General features: G+C 47.8%; 1 protein-coding gene across 4 annotated transcripts in view; it reads right to left on the bottom strand.

The window, feature by feature from the left end:
• Positions 1-22,484, bottom strand: part of LOC149325235 (solute carrier family 41 member 1-like) — a 43,715-nt gene that overhangs the window by 20,138 nt on the left and 1,093 nt on the right. Inside the window, exons 1-3 of one of the 4 annotated variants that reach the window (XM_089563179.1) lie at positions 14,270-14,334; positions 12,571-13,403; positions 8,532-8,676 (exon numbers count right to left, since the gene is read on the bottom strand). In XM_089563179.1, coding sequence (XP_089419305.1) covers positions 8,532-8,676; positions 12,571-13,374 — 949 coding nt within the window. In that variant the 5' untranslated portion in view covers positions 13,375-13,403; positions 14,270-14,334. Of the gene's footprint in view, positions 1-8,531; positions 8,677-12,570; positions 13,404-13,511; positions 13,535-13,839; positions 14,191-14,269; positions 14,335-22,484 lie in introns of those variants that run through there. The other 3 variants (XM_089563180.1, XM_089563181.1, XM_089563178.1) reach the window with 3 other exon arrangements.

Here is a 22,484-nt window from a genome sequence, read left to right as displayed (position 1 = left end):
CTGTAGTAAACCTGAGTTGAAGTTCCGCGTCTTGTCCTGTGCTTCCCTCTCTTCGTCCCTCGTCGTTTTGGGCGGTTGTAGTATGCACTCCATTGTTCAACCACAAACTAGCCCGCCTTCACTTGTTACGTTTGGAGAACCGCACGGTGATTTTTTTTAACTTATTGCAAGAGAGCCGTTAGGCTTTGCCTTCTTGACCGTTGGATGCCCTTCACAAGAATACATGACGGGAGCCAACATTCATCGAAAGGGGGATAGGCGATTTTTTTTTTTTTTGAATTTGTGGTGTTTTATGAGTTTTATGGGGGGTTTAACGTCCCGAAGTGACTCCGGTTATGAGGGACGCTGTAGTGAAGGGCGCCGGAAATTTCCACCACCTAGGGTTCTTTAACGCGCACTGACATCGCACAGTACACGGGCCTCTAGCATTTCGCTTGCATCGAAATCCGACCGCCGCGGCTGGGATTCAACCCTCGTCTTTAGGGTCAGCAGCAGATCGCCAAAACCTCTGAGCCACCGCGGCGGCTACAATTTGTGGTGTAATTACTTGAGATTAATACTGTAATATTTATCTGTTACAGATAACTGAAAAGAAAGCAGAAGAAACAACCACATGCCGCCGGTGGGATCCGAACCCGCGTGTTAAGATAGAAGCCTACGGCGCCAGTAGCTAATTTCCCCCTACCGTGTCCGTCGGAAGTCTGGAGGGGTTAGGAATGGTGACGGCGCGTCGCGCGCCTCGGACGCTGCCCAAGGCGACGACCGTTTCCCATTGAAAAGAGATTAGCTCCCAAGTGGGTGGGGGTCAGTAAGGTTGGCGAATTCTGAAACCCCGACTGTCTAGCTAAGCAGTGGACTTTGCTGGCGCCTCTAGAGTCGAGCTCTGACAAGCACTGGGCTCCGCTCACTTGCATGTACAGTGCCATTGCACCGATATTGGTTGAAATTGGGCGAGAGCAGATTTAATAAAGCTCCGCCCAATTATCGAGGGGATAAAAACCCGCTGCAGACAAAGACCAAAGGATTTGCGCGCCGAGTCTCAGACTCGGCCGCTTTTCTACAGCCCTTATTTTAGACAGCCTTTCTTTTAACCCTGCTTTTCTCCTGTTGCCTTTATTTTTGTTCCCGTCTTCAATAAACAAGTTTTGTCTATCAAGAAGCTTGGAGTGGCTGCCCCAACCGGCAAGGTGTCGCCGGACGAGTGGAGAAGACGTGAAGTGCCCACCATTCGATCAGACCAACCGGCCATTATTCCGAAGTTTTACGGAGAAAAACTTAACTGGTGCCGTGAGGATGACCAGTGTTTCTAGTTAACTCCACGACATCCGAAAGGGTTCTCGCACAGCTTCCATCCTCACCATTCGATCACGTTCCTACGTGGCACACGCGGGGATACAGGACGTACTACGTCCGCCGCTAGGGAAGTGGGTTGCGCTGGTGAACACTCTAAACTTTCGGTTACACTACTCATATAAATATCCCCCCGAAAGGAGAAGATTGGACAGCCGCCGCCGTAGCTCAGCGGTAGAGCACTGGAACCGAAATTCGGAGGCCCTAAGTTCGGGTCCCACCGGCGGCACGTGGTTGTTTTTCTTCTGCTTTCTTTTCAAATATCTCTAACGGATAAAATATTAAGCTATTAGTCTTCGAGTAGTTACACCACAAATTGGAAAAAAAAAATCCACTAGACCCGTTGGTTTCGGTGACTATTGGCTTCCGTCGTGTATGTTTTTTTACACGGCAATGGAAAATTGCCACTCTCTGGTTTGTCAAATTTGCATGTTATTACAGTATTTATAGAGTTTTCATGTGTTTTGGTAATAATTGTTATCTAATTACTCTAATGGCTTTACAAAATATGTAATTCCTGATGTTTCGCTCATGTACTGTGTCTGCCCTTGTCCATATGTAATAGGGGGTGCGAGCTTGTCAAGCTGCCCGTAAGGCAGCTTTTTTCTCTCGCCCCCTCATGTCCTTTCAGTACATGAAATAAATGAAATGAAATAAATGAAATGTTTTAACGAGCATCCCCCCCCCCCAGTCTGCTTAATACTGCATAAGAATTTTTTTTATGCAGCCTAGCCATGCGAATCTACAATTAATCTCCAAGCGCTGGTGTCAGGAACCGGTGTGTGTAGACCAGATAACGTGCGCAAATCTCCGAGAGCAGCGCCTGCCGCCCTGGGGCACTTGTAGTTAATGAATGGCCGCGTGCGGTTGCTTGGGAAGAGTAACCTGGATAGCACAAACCCCTCCGGTAGCAGCCCCTGCCATCGCAGGGCAGTGGCGCACCGCTTAACAGCTGCACCACTGCGCCAGGAATTGTGGTATATGAGGACTCCCAGGGATCTAATAAAATCTCATCCATTCCGCTCTGTCATGTGTAACCGCCGTTATGGGCAACGCTACGAAAATCGTTTCCTACAAAGTGAACCAGACGGCACTACTAAAAATGGAAGCTACATTCTGAACGGGAAGGAATAAAACGGAGTATTCTCTCCTCTAGCGTACTCCCCTTCATAAGAGAGTGTACTTCAGAGGACAGGTTACTCCATTGTTGTGCACTACTTCACGAGGTCAAACCAGCAGGGCGGAGTTATTAGTGGGGTTCGCAGAAGTAAGTAATTTACGGATAATGAATATCGCCTTCTGGAAACGAAAGAACAGGAAGTGGACGTGGAGCAGCCCCAATGGTGAGACTAAAAATAAAATAGACTTCATACTATGCGCTCACCTGGCATCGTACAGGACATGGAGGTCCTCGGAAAGGTGCGTTGTAGCGACCACAGAATGGTAAGGTCTCTAATTAGCTTAGACTTCAAGAGGGAAAGGAAGAAATTAGTCAAATGGAGGCCCATTAACGAGTCAGCGGTAAGAGGGAAAGTATAGGAATTCCGGACATCGCTGCAGAACAGATATTCGGCTCTAACTGAGGAAGACGATCATGATGTTCAAACAATGAACGATAATCTCACAGCTATCATTACGGAGTGCACAGTAGAAATAGGCGGTAGGATGGTTCTACAGGATACCGGCAAGCTATCTCAGGAGACGAAAAACGTGATTAAGAAACGCCAAAGTATGAAAGCCTCAAACCCTACCGACAGAATTGAACAGGCAGAGCTATCGAAGTTAATAAATAAGCGGAAGGTAGCCGTCGTTACGAAGTTTAATATGGAGAAAATCGAGCATGCTCTAAAGAACGGATGTAGCCTAAAAGTAGTGAAGAGGAAACTAGGCAAAGGTAAAAACCAGATGTATTCGCTAAGAGACAAAGAGGGCAATGTCATTACCAATGGGGATAAGATAGTTGAACTAGCCGAAGATTTCTACACAAATCTATACAGTGGCCAATGTAATGAGACTGTTAGTAAGAGAGACCGTAGCGCACAGCAATGGAGCATCATGGCAGTAATGAAAGGGGAAGTAAAGAAAGCCTTCGGAGCAACGCAAACGGGGAAAACTGCTGGTGAGGATGAGATAACAGCAGATCCCTTGAAGAACGGAGGGGAGACTGTGCTAGAAAAACTAGCCACCCTAATAAGCAATGCGTTATAACCTCAAGCGCACCTAAAGCTTGGAAGAAGGCTAACATCATCTTAATTCAAAAGAAAGGAGACATCAAAGACTTGAAGAATAACAGACCGATAAGCTTAGTGACCATTGCCTACAAGGTATTTACTGAGGTAATCGGAAATAGAGTCAGGGCAAGCTTAAACTTTAATCAACCAAATGACCTGGGAGGCTTTCGCAAAAGGATACTCGACAATAGACCAAATTCACACTATCAATCAGGTGATGAGAAATGCGCGGAATATAACCAACCCCAGTATATATCCTAATTAATTACGAGAAAGCATTTCACTCGGTGGAAACCTCAGCAGTCATGCATCATTGAAGAATCAGGGCGTAGAAGATTATTATGTGAAAATACTGTAAGATGTCTATAACGACTTCACAGCTACCACAAGCCTCCGTAAAGACAGTAATAAATATCTAGTAAGGAAGGGTGTAAGGCAGGGAGACACAATTTCGTGATTTTTATCCACCGCCTGTTTACAGGAGGTTCTCCGAGGCCTAGATTGGGCACAGTTGTGGATAAGAGTTAATAGAGAATACCTACATAATTTGCGATTCGCTGATGACATTTGCTTCCTAAGTCACTCAGGAGACGAGCTGCCAAGCGTGATAAACGAGTTAGACAGGCAGAGCACAACGGTAGGTCTTAAAATTAACATGCAGAAAACGAAAGTAATGTTCAACAGTCTCGCAAGGAAACAGTTGTTCACAATTGATAGCGAGGTGTTGGATGGGGTAAGGGAATATGTCTACTTAGGACAGGTAGTGACCGCTGATTCGGATCATGAGAGGGAAATAACCAGTATAATATGAATGGGGTGCAGCGTATATGGCAGGTTCTCTCAGATCATGAATGGCAGTTTACCAATATCCCTCAAGAATAAAGTATACAACAGCTGTATCTTACTGGTACTAACCTATGGCGCAGAAACGTGAAAGCTAACGAATAAGGTTAAGCTTAAGTAAGCAGCAAGCCATGGAAAGAAAAATGATAGGTGTATTGTTAAGAGGTTGGAAGCGGGCGGAGTGGTTGAGGGAACAAACGCGGGTTAATGACATCCTGGTCGAAATCAAGAGGAAGAAATGGGCTTGGGGAAGGCATGTAATGCGAGGGCAAGATGACCGCTGGCCCTTAATGGTATCGGAGTGGATTCCAGGAGAAGGCAAGCGTAGCAGGTGGCGGCAGAAATTTAGGTAGGTGGATGAATAAAGAAGTTTACGGGGATACGGTGGCCGCAGCCGGCTAAGGAAAGGGTTACTTCGTGAGACATGGGATAGGCCTTTGCCCTGCAGCAGGGATAGTCACGATTCTGATGATAATGATGATGATAATATACCAAAAAAAATAAAAAATACTTCTGGGACTGGCGTTCGAACGCGGCGACGCGAACAGGTCACACCTCGTTTTAAACAGCAATGCACTCTGGCGTTATGCATAGCACATCATCCTCATCGACTAATGCTACTGGAATGAAGAACATGATCATGCGCCGACACCACCGACGACGAGAGGCTCATGCGGGAGAACTGCTCCTTGTGACCCTGCCTCTCGCCCCACTGCTTCATCGATTATTTGCGCAGGAGTATTCGTCGCCGGAGCTTCCCACGTCCCAACAAACCACCCTTCACTTCTATCGAAGTAATATCGTCGCCAGACGTGCCGACAACCGGGCAAATCAAAACCATGAGTCGATCAGAATGAAGACATGCTTTCACACGTCCCCTCGGTTTAACTATTTTAACACCCTGCAGCACTTTTAAGTCCCATATAGGCGCCTTCATGTTTGGAGTGTAGCGCTGAGGTACAGTCATGAAATTTATGAGCGTGAACACGGAAGCGCGTGGCAAACAGCCTCCAGCCCTACTTGTGGCGATACGCGGCGGCTGCTTTCCGAAATGCGGTGGAAAGGGTTACACCGCCTTGCCTGCTTTCGACAAGCGGAAGATCACGCTTCCCTTTCCACTTTGTTTATGAAAGCGGCCGCCGCGTATCGCCACAAGTAGGGTTCGAGGCTATCAGGCACGCGCTCCCGTGTTCACGCTCATAAATTTCATGACTGTACCTTAAGAAATGGTAGCCGCTAGGGAAGCTAGGACATCGGCATATTGTGACTATTTTTTCTCTGACTAAAATATTTCAATTAGTTTCTAAATTCCAGGGACTCAGAGTAAAGAGCCATAGAACAGAAGACGAAGTCAGTCGTCGCACTCATATATTTGCCAACACAAGCCTGGCGGAGGCGAATAGCGGGGAAAAAGTTTTTAAAAATGACAAGCAGGCCGACTTGAAAGGAATACGGATGGAAAACCAGCGCATACAGCGACGACAACACAGCAGAGAAAAAACACTGCGCTGAACACGCCACTGATGGTTGTGCATCCAGCGCTGTGTATTTGCGTTTACTGTGCGTCGGTCTTCCGTCGTGAGCCAACGGAGGATTAGTGTCGACGCCACTGGGTAGTTTTAGTTCACAGCAGAGCAGAAATTGAAGCGAATTAGCCATCCAGCGCCCTCTTTTTTTTTTGCCTAGCTCTAGTCGCAGACAGACTATATGACGGTTGAAAAAGTAATTTTGCAATTTCATTAGGCGCCGAGTTCTGAGCGTACCGCCTTCCAAATACTTTATAGTTTAGAAATCCAGCCTTGTTTCCTTAATTGTCAACATCAATGACATAACCAACGAGCTGAAAGCAGCACAGCGTTGGAGTCGAGCCAGCATCCCTAAGGAGACAGACACTGCTGTGTCACATCGTGCCCTATTACGCGAACTAAACAAGGACAAATCAGTCAGGCACCGCTGTCATGAGACCATGTCGTTAACTATACGACAACAGCAACGCTGTCGCCTGCGTATCAATAGGCAGGATTCTACCTGTGTGTTTAATAGGACGATTCCTTGCTTCGATCCCGTTCAGACTTCATGATCTACCGCATCAACTGGCAGGTCCTGGCTTTAGACCTGCTGGGACACTCCTCCAGCATACGATGAAAGGCAAAAAAGAAAAAAAAAAAATCCGCTGCATTATCCGTGCCCAGACGGCTAGAAAGAACAAGGCCCAGAACCGCAGGCTGGGTGCCCATTATTTTAGAATATGGCGTGAGGAGACTTGGCAAAGACACTGTATAGGTATACGTGCACCTATATGCAGCCGACGCCAGCTAGGGCTAAAAGTGCTAACGGATAGCGTTAGTCCTTTGAAGACCAACTACGCTGCCACAACCATTAGACCTCAGAAGAGCAAACGTTAATACCGTACAGGCTAACTGCAACTGACCATTCATTACGTGTAGTGAGCGGTGCAGTAAGCTCCCTCAATTTTACCCCTTCATGGCTCAGGTTGTACGGCACTCTTTCTGCCCACTCGTTCGCGCCTAGCGCGCTTGCGATACAGCTGGTCGTTCCCATGCTGCGGGGGCAGCTGTGCGCAAGTAGAAGCGAAACAGCTGCCCATTGACGTCAGGTACCCTGTATGAGCATAGCACCGGCGCACCGCGACGGATGCGACAGACTTCCAGGAAGTGCACTGTTTTGTCGCTCGCGAAACGCTCTCTCTCTCTCTCTCATTCCCTCCCTGCGCGCTCAAGGTGGCTGAAGTGGGACTAAACAACGCTGGAAAGAACGAAAACAAAGCACAACATAAAGCATTAACTCCCACGCACCGGTTTTGCTGAGCTTTACAAGGCTTTTTGTTTACACCGTTAGCTGCAGGTATATCAACCTCGGTTTGACAGCGTATATATATAGGTCGTCTGAAGATAAACAGATTTTACGCTTTCCCAGAACCTACTTAAAGTCAACCAGGTGGTAGACGATATGCGCCCATCAAAACAGATGGGAGGCAGTGGTTTGTAGCCGCTGCCGATGACTGTGATAGCAGATATGACCACAAAGTCAATCTTGGAAGTAAGAAAATTTGCAAGAACATCAGAACCTTCTGAGCTGACGCTGCACCGTAGCTATGACGCACAAAGGGTGACCTTATAAGAATATTTAGCATGTTACAGGGCCAGTTCTTGCTTCTCGCCTCCGCACTAATGTGGCCGCCACGGCTGGCAAAAGTTAAGTGGTATGCGAGAGTGTTACCACCTGGAGATACGATAGACTACAGCGTAGTAACAATAGATAACTGCGCAATTATAATGCTGCATGGCAACATTTTTTTTTATTTTCTGTATCTATAACGATAGTGTGGGTTCTATTCAATTAGTCATGTTAACATGTAAAGGGGACCAGCACCGCACTAAAATCTGACAGTGCAAATTTTACGTTCCTGTTGGCTGCATTGCCCATGCAGAACGCTAAATTGAATAAACTGAACAGAACGGGGTAAGTACAGCGGCACGAAGCAGACCAACCAATTTTGATACTGACGCCAACGCTGTGTCCATAGAAACATAGAAACAGGGCCAAAAAGACGCGCTTTTATTTCTGTATGTGTGTATGTATGTGTGCGTGCGTGTGCGCGGGTGCGTGTGTGCGGGTTTGACTCTAGTACCAACTCCAACCGCTGCTTGGGTGACAGTTTCACTGTTTGAATGAGCGACCTATCATTTTAGTGTTTCTGTTTGCCTGTATATAGTGAATAGACGAAATGGCTGAATGTTTCATTCATTACACTACTCATCAAGCGGTACTAAAGATTCGTCTTATCTGTTTGTTTGTTTTTTTGTCAGACCCCACGGACAGCAAAATAATATGCGGTAGCAGCAACAGGGGGCGACTGCTTGGCAGTATGAACTTCAGTACTGTCATATTTGCTTTTTTTTTACATCTCCAGCAATACCCTGCCGGCAAGCGAGAGGTAATAAAGGAAGTATAAAGATTTTAGGCAGGCATGAAGTCCACTTGGGTGCAGCACATTTGAAGCAAGCGATGACAGCAGTGAAGCAGAGATTGCACGAACTGAGCACAACTCGCTCGGGACTCTGCACTTGGGTTGGACACACCTACCGAGCAGGAAGCTGGCGACGGCCGCAGTGGTCACACTGGATGCGGCCACGAAGAGCGCCTGGTCCAGCCGGAAGGCATCGTCGGAAGCCAGGCCCATCACGATGGCGAACACCGACGACAGCAGTGACAGCACGCACGCCTGGCACTGCGCACACCAGAACGCGCGTCCTTATTAAGGCGAAAACCTTTAATGCCTCATCGTTGTCGACAGAAGGTTGTCAGCAGAAGGTTATCAGCAGAGGTGGCACGCATTTTCTAGTCTGACCAGAAAAAAAATCTTTGTGCACGATGGGATTCGAACCACCATCCTTCCGTTCCGCAGCCGAGAGTACTAATGGCTACGCTACTTCCTGTCAACACATATGTAGTTCTCCTTGTCTAGGACGCTGGAGAGTGTTTGCAGAAAGACGTCGAATCAGACGGATGCCTCGCAAACGCCCTCCAGTGTCTCCAGCATTCGAGATTCACAAACAACTGTGTACTTAATTAACATGTTAACCACACATCAGTGACCCAAGCAGCAACCCCGTTAAAAAGGCTTTCGCCTCAGCGCACTTTAGGTCAACAAAGTGCCCCCCCCCCCCCCCCCTGATTTTTTTTTAGTAACTGATAGCGACCAGGCGTCGGCCTTAGGATGCTCCCACTACCAACACATCTCCCGTTTTACAGCTAGCGCTGTCTCTGAGACATCTTATCACCGGAGAACATGTCGCCCCAGCCTTTTTACTGTGCTTGGCACGAGATAACCACATTTGATGCTGCCACATTCAACGTCCCCTTAGCCTGAGACTGCTATGCGTGCGCTTAAGTACCGAAGACGTAGTGCAAAATGCTTCACCGCGAAGTGACGCCGCTCAGCGATTACGCGGCCACTTGTAGCTTTGCGGTAATGTATAAATGATTGGTGATTGGTCGGAAAGCTCAGCTCAACACAGGTCTCGCCGAGTTCTGCAACTTAACCAGCGAACGTTTGCTCCTGTATTCTTTTTTTTTTTACCGACGCGTTAGTTTACGCTCGTAGAATGCGTGTGAAATGCGCGTTTTCAAAGGTGACCAGGGCTGCCTGCAGAGGTCACATGTCGAAGAAGCGACAGCTTTCGTTGCACGCTTTTCGCTTGACGTGCAGGACAGGCTGTAGTTTAACGCAGAAAGAAATTACCGCAGCGCATTTAGCAGAAAGCTCCACATTATGTTGTCAGGAGAACTGAATGCAAGACTGTGTAGTGTGGCGCACCATAAAGTGCAGGACGAAGCAAACACGGGAAGAGCCTTCAGTCATCTTTGCTTACGGTGCGCTATAAAGAAGAGAGCCCGGTGGAGCACCAACTACTACACCAACCCTATACGCTAGAATTGAATGAAATGTTAGCCAGCTCTTCACCTTAAAGCTGGAAAGAGGACACCGGCTATTTCAACACGCGATGTGGACCTACTGCTACTGCCCCTGATGACCGCGCGAAAAGAATTCAGCACATGCGGTTCGGTTTTCTAAGGAAGTGCGTTCTGAAACCGGCCACTCGCAGCGTGTTTGGTAGCCCTTGGTTCCGACGAGTTCTGCCGTTGCGTAGTTAGGAAAAGCGCCGTTACGGGATAATAAAGACCCTCGCGCAGTGGTAATTTACTGGCGCCGCATGGTGGGCACTGTGAACGCCGTGCACTTTTCTCGCCACAGGGCTTATTGGAAGGAGGTATGTAAAAAGCGCACAGCCACTGACATCCGCCCTGAACCAGTCCTTGGCTCCAGACAGCACTACTGGAGGGCATGCTAAAGTAAGCATAAATATATTGTGCTAGGGAAACTGGCGCAAAATATTGTATGAACAGAGGAGGCCACACGACCCAAAATGTAAGGTTTATTGCAAGTCCACCAACTACTAGGAACGTTGAAAACATGCGAATAACACAATGGCGAAGAAGCGGCAACATGAACAGAACGTAGTGAAAGATGACTGTTACGGCTACCTATCAGGTTGTCAGGGGCGGTCGTGTTGCCCCTTCAATACGTCCTCTTTGTTTTCGCGCTAACTGCTCGACGACATGAACTAACTGGCTCAACTTCACGCTCTGAGTTCTTGTATATGTAGCTGAGACTGTATGTCGCCGCATGCACATGATGAGGAAGAAGGTTTAGTTTAGTTTAGTTTATGGGGTTTAACGTCCCAACGCGACTCAGGCTATGAGGGATGCCTTAGTGAAGGGCTCCGGGAATTTCGACCACCTGGGGTTCTTTAACGTGCACTGACATTGCACAGTACACGAGCCTCTAGAATTTCGCTTCCATAGAAATTCGGCCGCCACGGCCGGGATCTAACCCACGTCTTTCGGGTCAGCAGCCGAGCGCCATAACCACTGAGCCACCGCGGCGGCTAAAAAGAAACGGAAGAAGGTTTTTTTCAAAAAAGGTGGCAAGTTAGCCTGAACTGTTAGAGCTCGGCATCGGAGTATATAGGGGCATTGATGGTGTGCAGTGACCATGCGGTGGATGTCCAGTGCTGTGACGAAGGCGTACAGTGGCTTTGAAACGCACTCGGAGAAAGGGGGGGGATAAATCCACACTACGAATCTGACAACATGGTCCCGGTGCTAGGACCGCAGGTCTGCCAAATTGGAGCTATTCCAAAGTTCCCAGCAGTATGTGTGGTCACGCAGTGTTAGAAACAGAGCAGTTAGCTTGTATCGCAGGTAAACGCGCCCCCTATGTCTTTTAGGATTCAGTGCCGCTCTTTGTGCGACCGCCAGCATGCCAGCACCTTCGGAACGATGGCCGTGCTATAGTGCGGCCACAAGAGCTTCATGGAAAGTGTGGCACCTCGCGCATTAGAAATTGCGCACCGATTCCGGGCGCATTAAGATTCCACCCGCCGATTACGAGTGCCTCATGATGAAAAAATATATTTGCCCGAATAAAACGCAAACAACAGCTACCTCACTCACCAAATGTGGCATAAAGGCGGAGGCCACCGGTGGCCAAAGTGGCCTTCATTTCAATTCAGGTTTTATTAGAACTTACGTATCAATAAGTGGATGTCCATTTCGCTGAAAAACTTCACATCAAGTATCTCTGACACGTGGGACAAAACACGCAAAGGACACACACTGAATTCTGCCTAATGTAATGGATAAAACAGAGTGAAGAGGAAAACACTCAGGCCAGAAGCCTACTGACGACGGAGTTGTAATGAAACCTCAGTTGAAAATTTACCCGTGACTGTGCACTGTTCACCTGTGCAATTCGTTCGAACTACGCATATGTTTATGGATCACCAATTGGGCCAAAAATCAGCCCTGCTATGAGTCTTTACTTTTCACAGTATTGATTAGTGTTCAGGGAGATTGCCTTTGGCCCTTAAAGTAATGAGTCGAGGAATGAATAACCTGACATTTTGAAAGCAAGGTTCGAAGTGGCATTTGCCTTCGACTGCAAGGTTAGGCCTTTAAATACTTTAGACGACTAATTTTAGTTGCCTGTTTTCTTTAAAATGATGCGTTACACATCAGAATACATAGGTGTCCGCGCAGTATTCGCCTACGGTGAATAATAGTTTATAATCGAGTTTCTTCTTGACGCTTTTTCGGTTTCATCAACCGAACGACGGCTGTGACGTGTAGTTTAACTTTATTGTCACGTGAGGCACGAAAAAAAACTGCAATATCAACGCTAATGCGTCGTTTCACAGAACTACAACTCTTAAACCAGCCTATTTCATGAGCTGGAATGACAACAACGTATCAGCAGTTATATAGATTTTTTTTTTCGTCTTCACGTGACCCTATACACAACTACTAGTCAAAGCCATCGTTCGGTTGATGAAACCGAAACAGCGTCAAGAAGATGTTCAGTTATCAATTATTTACCTGTCATAGTCGAATATCACGCGGTGATTCACGTATATTAATGTCTAAAGCATACCATCTGAAATAAGAAAACACGCTAGCAAAAATTTGGTGCCTATAGTCCGTTGTGCGTGCATGGCTGATGCTGGTAAAGCAGAAAGCCCAGACTACCGCCGCCAAGGATTCTGTGCAGACATGTGCTCACCTGTACGAGTGCCATGTTGCCGAGCGCGATGTCCCACACCTGCCGCGCTGTCTCCATGTTCCCCAGGTTGGCTTGCGTCGAAAGCCGTGCCGCCAGGGTCATCTCCAGGTTACCCTTGAGGCCCAAGAGCGGAGGCACCACAATGAACAGCTCGGTGACGTGCTCGAACGGAGGCCAAAACTGAACAGTGTCGAGGATGAGGCCCGCGAACACCGTGCCCAGTCCCCCCAGGAAGAACGGCACCACCGCCTGCTTGAAGATGCTCAGCAGGGACTGCTCGCTGGACGCTGAAGACCGCTTCCTCCTGATGGACCCGCGGGAGGACTCCTCGTCATCCGAGACGTCCGGCTTCAAGCGCGTCGGCTCGTTGAGGTTCTCGTCGGTTACAGCGGCGCCGTTCTCCGAGTAGCACACGATACTTCCTTTCCTGAACTCTGCGCTGTCCCTGTAGCAGACGACGCTGCCTTTCCTCGAAGCGCGGCCACTGTGGACGTCCTCCGACGCCTGCGCGAAGCAGTCGCAGCGGCTGCCTTTCCTCGACGTCCGGCCATCGCCGTCGCCGGTGTGTTCGCAGTCCCTGCACGACACGGCACAGCCATTGCTGAACACGTGGCCGTTCTGCGCCAGTAGTTTAGTCGCTTCTTCGGGGCTGGGCGCTCTGCCGTTCTCCACGGGGCTGTGGCAGCGGCGGCCGGTGTCGCGACCCGTGTCCAGGTCGCGCGACAACCTCCGAGATTCGAGCTTGCCGTCCGGCTTGACGAACGCGCCGTTCCGGACGTCGGCATTCATATCTGCAGCCTCCATGCTCCCGTCTCGTTCAGCCCCCCGGATTCCTGCGGTGAAAAGAAGCCGCATAGCTTTTGTTTCCCTGGAAAGCTCTTGCGCAGTTCCAAGGCACGAACAAGCACTGGGGACGGACGCCTGTTGCCGTGGAAACGCACCGTTCGACAAAGCGGAACGCGTCTTGACAGCGGGAAGCCGAGAGTCGAGTCGCCTGGCCGTTGCGACACGTCGTCGCGGGCGGCGTTGATTGATGCTCAGCGGGTGCGCTCTCGACGAGCGATTGGTCGGCGCGCTCACGTGCCGCGATACACTACGTTGTTGCGCGGACGTCTTCTCACACCCGATGGAGCGATAAAGACAAAGAGAGCGTCGCAGCCGAGTACGAGCTAACAAGCCTGCTGGAGAAAGATGCGCAGCAGACGTTCTCCTGCGTCACCTCGCCGCGGGGACACACGCAAAACATGCAAAGTCTTCCGAGTTACTCACGCGTCCCCGTAACCTTGTCGAGGGTTTCGCCGGCTCGGCCGCACTGACGCACCCTTACACAGCCTATCTGCCAAACTTGACGGAGTTTAGTCGCCGCACCGTAACGCTCGTCCTTTGGTCGTATCCATAGCCGAATGTTTGCAAAGCTCTTTTTCCTGCTGCTGAAGGCTGATAAAGATAACGGAGGCAAAGGTGCATGACGGAAGAGCACTTATCGCTCAAGAATGCATGCCGTTAGCTTTCGATGGACGCTTCGTCTCTGTTGTCTGCCTACCGTTTCGATTATACCGGTGACGGGGTGGCGTGAAGAGTTCAAAGTGATTCCGCATAGGTTTAAACAAAGCTGCGCAATTGCAAACAAGCACTTCTCTGGCAACGAGCGAGGTCTTCTTTGTTATAGAAAGAAGCTCCTAGGTAAAACTGTGCTCACCACGTCTTGCTCGAAAGCTTAGCTCGCAAAGGGCACGACCACATGAGAGCGACAGGCTACAACTGACTGCTCTTTTATTCTCGAAAAAAAGGAGCGCGCTACGAGTCGCCAGAAACGCTTACGTCATTACCATGAAATTATGTACATAGGTAAAAGAATGCTGATCGCACCACACGCATGCGTGGGCACATAGTGGCAACACTGAAAAAAAAACGCGGCACCTGTTCGTAGTTGCCGCCGCAACACACAGAAACGTATGCTTCCATTTCATATTATCGGTATGTTTGCGCTTGCGCCCATTATTTCAGCCTTACGACGAATGATTTCCTAGTCACTGTTATGTGTGCCTTTTTCCGAGAATAACGCAGTTGACAGTTAACGCCTGTATGTGGCAAATGTCATGTGATTGTGCCCCCTTTTTTTTCCTCTACATTTTTAAGCAACAAGAATGAACCAACACGGCCAGAAAGAAGTATACTATATAGATTCATTGCGAAAGTTAATTTCCATCCTCGGAGCGTATACCCGACATCCACTTCTCCTGTGCGGGGCTGCAGCGCCCCATTAGCGGGCTGCGATAAGCCGCTTCGGTGATCTTCGGTGCTGTGCGCGAGCACGTTATTGGTTTATTTATTTGTTTCAAACATTCTTCCAGACACAAATCGGTCTTCGAGAACAGTGTAAAAGACAGATGCTTTCTGACTGACGACTGCACTGTCTCCCGTGCACTGCTCAAGTTAATGCGAAAATGCAAACGACATAACTTCTTCATTACCTCTAGTAAGAAAAACTGATGTAATCGAAACAGCGATATTTTGTACCCTACCTGTATATCTCTTGTACATCCAGAGGTAGGTCTCTTGAAACTTCAAAACTGACTTCGAAGGCTGTCTGCTACCACATTCAATGCAATGTGGTTTCTATTTGCTGTCTCATAGAAGAAGTGCATGCATGTTCAGAAGCTTTGTCTCACATTTCACTGTTTGTGTTTGTATTTTGCACTAATGCGAAAATACAAATAAAACTTCGACCTCTCGAGCGAATAAACATATCATATGTCTCTTTTCTTCATACTGGTGTAAAATTCGTGAGTGACCTCAGGTTTCCTGGATATTTTGCGTTTCCTGAGGGGCACCTACCTGCTCTCCCGCATCCACCAGGGAGCATGCACACCCTCTTGTACCCAGTGCACCCACCCCTACGCTGCTCTTACCCACATTCTCCTTGAATGCCCTGCGTACCCTCTCCCACACGGCCCGGAGCTCCTCACCACTTGGAAGAAATGAGAGATCCTACTGCCCTCGACGGACCCGGCCAGGCAGAAGATCGCCACTGACCGGGCTGCCCACGTCATGGAACTTCATGACCTCGTGAACGTTTAGCGCAGTGGAGTCGTGCAGGGACCCTGGGACCTACGTGTTCTAAATCCAATAATCAATAAAGTTATTTTTCTCTCTCTCTCTCTAGCGGATTTTTTTCGTTATAAACGTATTTCCTGAGCACACCTTCTATCACAGCCCGAAAAGCAACTATAGATTTTGGGTAAAACTGTTGATAAAAATCAAGAAGATCATGGTTACACTTGTTGATTTTTGTACGCTTCAAAAAATATTGCGGGAAATCACTCAGGTCAAACGTAACAATACCTGAGAGAACCCTGTTTGGATTGCAGCTGGAGACACATAAATCAATCAATATTTGATTTAGTGCAGTTATCCTGGTTGGCAATTCGATATCATGGTCTACTTTAATTATTCAATAATATTAAGGAATCGTCGGTTTTATGAGCTCGGTACCCCCCATATTAATTTTGCAACCAGGATAGTTGTCATATACAGTAGCCGTGGTGGCTCAGTGGTCCGATCCCGGCCGCGCCGGTCGCACTTCGATGGAGGAGAAATTCTAGAGTCCCGTGTAGTGGGCAATGTCATTGTACGTTAAAGAATAACACCAGTGGGTCGAAATTATCCGAAGCCCTCCACTACGTCGTCCCTCAAAGCCCGAGCCCCTTCGGGACATTAAACCCATAAACGTAATTGGCATAAGCAGAAGAGAAGCATATTAAAGCACGGTGCTAATGAACAGTCATTAATGCTGCCCGAAGGAGGGCTACTAACTGTTGCAATTGCCGACCCATAACATACGAAAGTCAATGATCACTTATTTGCGATAATTAAGGCAAAACACCATACTAGCGATGCTTTTTCAGGTAAAGTGAAAATTACCATCCCCTCCGATCAACTAGGTAAACACACCAAGTCTTATATCCCTTAATGCTATTGATTTGGATTAGGGTGAAAAATACGTTCTCCCCGCTTAACCGCGGCTGACACAATTCAAAACCACCGACCCCACCCCGTGGTCGCACGCTGACCACCGAGGACCTTGCTCTGAGGGAAACAAAGAAACGACATTGGCTGACACAAAATGGCAGCTACTGCTGCCACTATAACGCCATCTAGCAACGAAAGACGCTAAGGAATCGAGGTCATCCGACTCACCAGCAAGGTTACGAGCGAATTTTCGCCTATCCTAGAGCAGGGGAGAAGCTCTGAGACCGCACGGGACGAGCTCGCGCGAAAATGTTCCTACCAGGCCTCACCTCGCTGGCGGAGAGCGGAGCGCCGTCGCGAAACGTCTGCACGCGACGAAGAGACAGCAGTATCCTGCGCGCGCGCAGCTATCACGCCGTCCGTGTGTTCTAATGTCGCTAGGACGCAAGCGCCCTCCCTTGTAAGTTAAGGTAACTAGAGACGATGCATTCCGGGGAAGCAAACCATATGAGACGCAGCAGGAGAGTCCCCACAATGTTGCCAAAATGGTCACTTGAAACCCATGTCACGCTAAAAGCAAGCAGATAAAATCTGTGATCCGGAGGGTCTAAAGCTATATCAATGTCAAATGTTGTCAAAGAATGGCTTTCTTCTGTGTTTAACATTGACACGAAAATTTACACTCCGCCATTGCCCCTAAAAGAATCAAGGCGAAAGGCAGAGTTACAGAACACGCTATCGTGTTACTGAATAAATAACGTATCAAAAAGGCGACAACAGCTTAGCATCGGTTCCTGCTCATCTGTATATACGTTTATTTCTGCGAGATTTCTACGGCGTCACGTAAACAAGATTAGTCGAAGGATCCGATAGTTTTATTTCTCTGATAAAGTTTCCAGTGTTGTCACTTTGTGCGTCGACGTCTTGGAAGTCATGGCTGTGACTTCGCTTACGACTCTTCGCCGAATAAGCTTATTGCTCATCGTCGTCAACATCAATGTGTTTGGAGGTATAGTGATGACACTTGAGCAGCCTCGCTGGCGTGGTTTGTTGAACCAACCTAAAGTAAAGAAGTCTATCGCTATTGGTCTCGCAAAAACAAAAAGGCAACCAACAAATGAGGTCTCTGTAACGACCTCAGGGCCTTGAAGGAGTTACAACCATATCAAAACTTTCAGAACAGAACGCCCTTTCGAAACACCGCGCACAGATATGCTTTCAGCTGCTTCAGGAAACAGGAAACGCGCGAATTTTCAGCACCGCATCAATCCTCGAGCGCAGAGCTCACTGCCAGGTGCGCGCACATGTAGATGCTCAGTCGAGCACCCACATAAAGCACCGGGACGAATTGCTCTTCCGGCGGCAATTTTTTTCTCCGGCGGTATTTTTTTTCCCCGGCAAGCAATGTATTCTGGCATTGACTGAACGTTTGGAGCATGTGAACAAAGCTTAAATATAGAGGTTGTTCCAACAAGGATGGAGGAGAATTTTTTATTTAAATAGGCTTTGGTTTGGTTTGGTTTGGTTTATGGGGTTTAACGTCCAAAGCGACTCAAGCTATGAGGGACGCCGTAGTGAAGGGCTCTGGAAATTTCGACCACCTGCGGTTCTTTAACGTGCACTGACACCGCACAGCACACCGGCCTCTAGAATTTCGCCTCCATCGAAATTCGACCGCCGCGGCCGGGATCGAACCCGCGTCTTTCGGGTCAGCAGCCGAGCACCATAACCACTGAGCCACCGCGGCGACTCTTAAATAGGCTTTCTGAGGTACTGGCAAAGCTTCTGCGGCATGGTAATACCAGTGTTGGCGGGTGTCATAAAGGGCTGAGTCATGTTACTTCAGTCGGATACAACTCACGAACGAAGCAGCTCAATGGACCTCCTTCCAGCCGATTCTCCTGACCATGCAAGCGTGACAGTGCACGGATGGCGGAACATTCACGAAATGGATTACACCCTTTCATCTGCCACTCCCTGTATTGTCACGCTAGCAGGCTCATGGGAATCGGCTGACGCCATTGTTTTATTTGGAAGGGGTTCCTTCGAGGAGCATTTGCTGCTTCATTCTTCATTTCCTTACAAAAATGCATCTTGAAACAATGTTGATGTTCTCATGAGCGGACTCATGTTGAATTTGTGTTGAGACAAGGATGGCCTTGTGTTGGTGAATTATTGAGGCCAAGTTGAAACTCATTGGGAAAACGGCCATCGTGCTAGAGTTGAGCATTCTCGATAAAATTTCTGCCTTGCTTTCATGTTGAATTCATGTTGAAATTACTGGGGTGAATCAGCACATCAGTCTGAATCTTGGCTGTGGTAAAAAAAATCTTAGGAATACATTCGTATTGTGCCAGATGGACCGACTACCGATGCAATTTTCCGCGGTACATTCACATTTATTCCTGCAATTTCTCGTTCACGTGACGCTGACATCTCCAGTCGTGCAGTGCTCCACATATACGCACAAACACATGTGTGTGTATATATATATACATAAATACACACACTCACGCCTTATACATCCACCAGATAAAGAGCATGAAGCAGTACTGCACACGAGGCTATAGCATGAACTGACTAAGAGTTCACAACTTTTCCATCTTAAGCGCAATCTCAGCTTCACCCTTATATAGTCCTTCACAGGGGTGTCCGGATCTACGCAGGTAGTGGCCTGCCGATCCGCAAGGTTATGTCAGTTATAACAATTATATTTATTTATTTTATGTGTAGTAGAAGTAATCAAGTTCACATGAACGTTCTGTTAGTTGAACACCTTGATTCACTCATAAACAACAGAAATGAAGCCCTAATTAAGCGCCCTTTTTTGAGCGCACATAGGAATTCTCCGAAGTAAGTATGCCTGGAAGAGCATATTGCACCACTAGCACTTTTTTTCTATGCAAGAAAATGACTTTGAGCGGTTCATGAGAGTCTTAACAGGTGCTGCATGCGTTCCCAATATGTATAATGTGATATGGTTCTGTTTATACGACGCATGTCGAACTGATTTCATTTAGATAGGCTTAAAAACGGCTGCCATGAGACTCGAGTAAGCATAAATTCAATAGAAATTACTCAGCAATTAATGTGTTGACAACGTTCAACAAAAATTTTGTTTAGCAGACGTTGAGTAGGCTCAACATACATTGGGTTCATGTTGGTTTCCAGTGCTTCAACAAGAGCTCAACAAGGTGTCATCTGAAGCTCAAAAGTAATTTTTGTAAGAGATATCCGACTATAGTAAGCTGGTTACCTAACTTCTAATCGTTAATTTTTGAAATATTACAGTTAGGAGCCTGGTTGAAGCGGGCATTTGTAGCTGGCCGTCAGTAATACCCTTATCACTCAATAGAATTTCGAAACCGCGATAAGTCTAGAAGGAGTGGCCCAACAGATTTTGGTCGTCTCAGGCGTGTTTAAAAGATCATGTGTCTTTGGCAAGCGCTATAGAACACCCACTAATTTATGTCATGCCGTGACGTAACAGCCACGTGACTTCCCTTCTCTCGCCTGCCCTGTAGCAGCGAAAAGCCACACCGCATCGTGGGCGGGGCAAAGAAAGTCACGTGACACGTGCGCCACGGAGTGACGTAAGCTGGTGGACATGTATCAGCGCGCGCCAAAGACGCGCGAAACTTGGGGAGCCACAGCTCCCGGGGTCATCGCGTATTCGAAATTTTTGAAAGCGATATGGCTAATAATCGTGACCAGCTAAAGATCTCTGATTGCAAGAAGGGGCTTAACAGTAATAGTTAAAAACTAAACGGTTAGAAATTATTTCACCAGCTTACTAGTTAACATGATTAACATGATACATATCTTTCCTGATGTCCGCCAACGCTGGTACTACAATGCCGCAGAAATCATCTGTACACCTCAAAAAGCTTATTTCTGAAGACTCTGCTTCACTTGTGTTGAAACAGCCCGTATTTGAATGAGGCAAAAAAATTCCGTCGGTGGGATTTCAGGGATAACTGAAGATTATTTCGAGAGGCCTTTGTGCTCAAGTGGACATAGCCAGGCTCATGACAATGCCTCTGTTGTCTGCGTTCTCTCCGGGCAAAGCGAAAGATACGCCAGAATGGAAAGTTGCTGATGCACACGCTATGAAGATAAGCAGCTAGGAATGCGCGAGCATGCCTCCTATCACCTTGAACGATAAGGGAATAGAATTCGTCCTGGCTCAAAAGCGAATAATACAACCTGATCCATTTGTGCGATCAATGGTGAAAAAAACCAACGAGGTTCAACTCCGCACAATTTGCTTTCTATATGGAAAATACCATTAAACAGTTTCGCATTTGTTCTTCATTTTGACTGCTTTGAGTGCTGTCGTATAACCGAGCAGCGACATTCAGTGCAAGCTCAAACTACCCACTAGCCACAACGAAGACAGTGTAGCGCAACGACTGATGAAGGGAGGAGACGCGGACAAGCGCGGACATCCGCTTGAAAATTCTTCCACTTGATATCTTGAACCTGTCACGATGGTGTTCAGTGCCAACTGGTCCCGGTGAAAAAGTGTAAGATTTTATATACGAAATGGCGGAGACAAATTCGAATATATAGGGGCCTCGATATGGAAATGGTCTATAGAGAGTCTCTCGACTTCTTATTGACTCTATTCACTTCCTATAGATATCGCTTTTTGTCTATTCATAGTCTATAGGCTGTCTATAGAGAAAAGTCTGCTAAATGTGTATGGCCATAAATGTATACATTATCTATAGTGTGTCTATGGTATTTGTATTGCCTATAGACTTTTGTCTATAGACAGTCTATAAACTTTATAGACAGAAGTCTATAAACATTCTATAGACTGTCTAAAATTTTTTTGTAAGGTCTCCTCCCTTCGTTCGCCTTCTGCGTTGCGCTACATACTGTCTTCATGTAGAATGCCCCCGTGCCCAAGCATCTTCCTTACCAACGATTCATCACCTGCGCGTCGCTGACGTCACTTTTCGCTCCGTGCGATCGCCACAGTGCGGGCACCAAAACACCTGACGGCGTTTTTAACGCCGCGGTCGCTGGATTGGGCTCTTTAGAGGCCTGCCTTTCAGCGGTGCAAGAAATAAAAAAGGGGTCCACGAAGATCACTCGTCGCTGCCGTCAAGAGCATTTAGTAGCATTCAGGTGTCCAAGTAAAAGGCCCTGCGCCTAAGAGCGGCAATGTCCGACCCGGCCCCGAGGCCGCAACTGTGCTCACTGCAAAAGCGCGGTGTCCGAAAGCCAGCAGAGATACCCCGCCCATTCACATGTTTGAGAAGGCGGTAAGACTGGGAGCTACCAAAAGCCGCTCTGATTTCGTGGCAGTTCCTGTGCTGGACACCTTTCTTGAAGTGCCGCTGACACTTCCATACCACTGCACAACAGATGCGTGAGTAATAGTTCCAACCTGTGCGTGCGGCTTCATGCTATTCGGACGCCTAAGCTATAGGACAACGTGGATCATTTGATTGGTTTAGTTTAGTTTAGTTTAGTTTAGTTTATTGGGGTTTAACGTCCCAAAGAAACTCAGGTTATGGGGGACACCGTAGTGAAGGGCTCCGGAAATTTCGACCACCTGGGGTTCCTTACTGTGCACTGACATCGCGCAGTACACGGGCCTCTAGAATTTCGCCTTCATCGAATTTCGGCTGCCGCGGCCGGTATCGAACCCGCGTCTTGCGGGCCAGCAGCCGAGCGCCGTAACCACTGAGCCACCACGGCGGTGCGGATCACTTGATTCAATCGCTTTCTATTTCTATTGGCTTCAGACAGAGTTTGAGGTGTCTCCCCAGACTCCTGCCGCAGATGTGAATCGGTTTGAGAGTAATGGTGATTCTGCAAATTTCGCACTACCTGAAATATTGTAAATATTGTACGTCACTTTGTATGTATGTTGTATATTGTATGTTGACCGACCAGCAGCTATGTTCCCAGGGGCCATGAAGCGCCTC

The sequence above is a fragment of the Amblyomma mixtum genome, chromosome 10, assembly GCF_055824585.1.
Source record: "Amblyomma mixtum isolate Tamu chromosome 10, ASM5582458v1, whole genome shotgun sequence".
NCBI classification, from domain to species: Eukaryota; Metazoa; Arthropoda; class Arachnida; order Ixodida; family Ixodidae; genus Amblyomma; species Amblyomma mixtum.
Note: the sequence above shows the minus strand (reverse complement) of the source record. Positions and strands in the feature narration are given on the sequence as shown.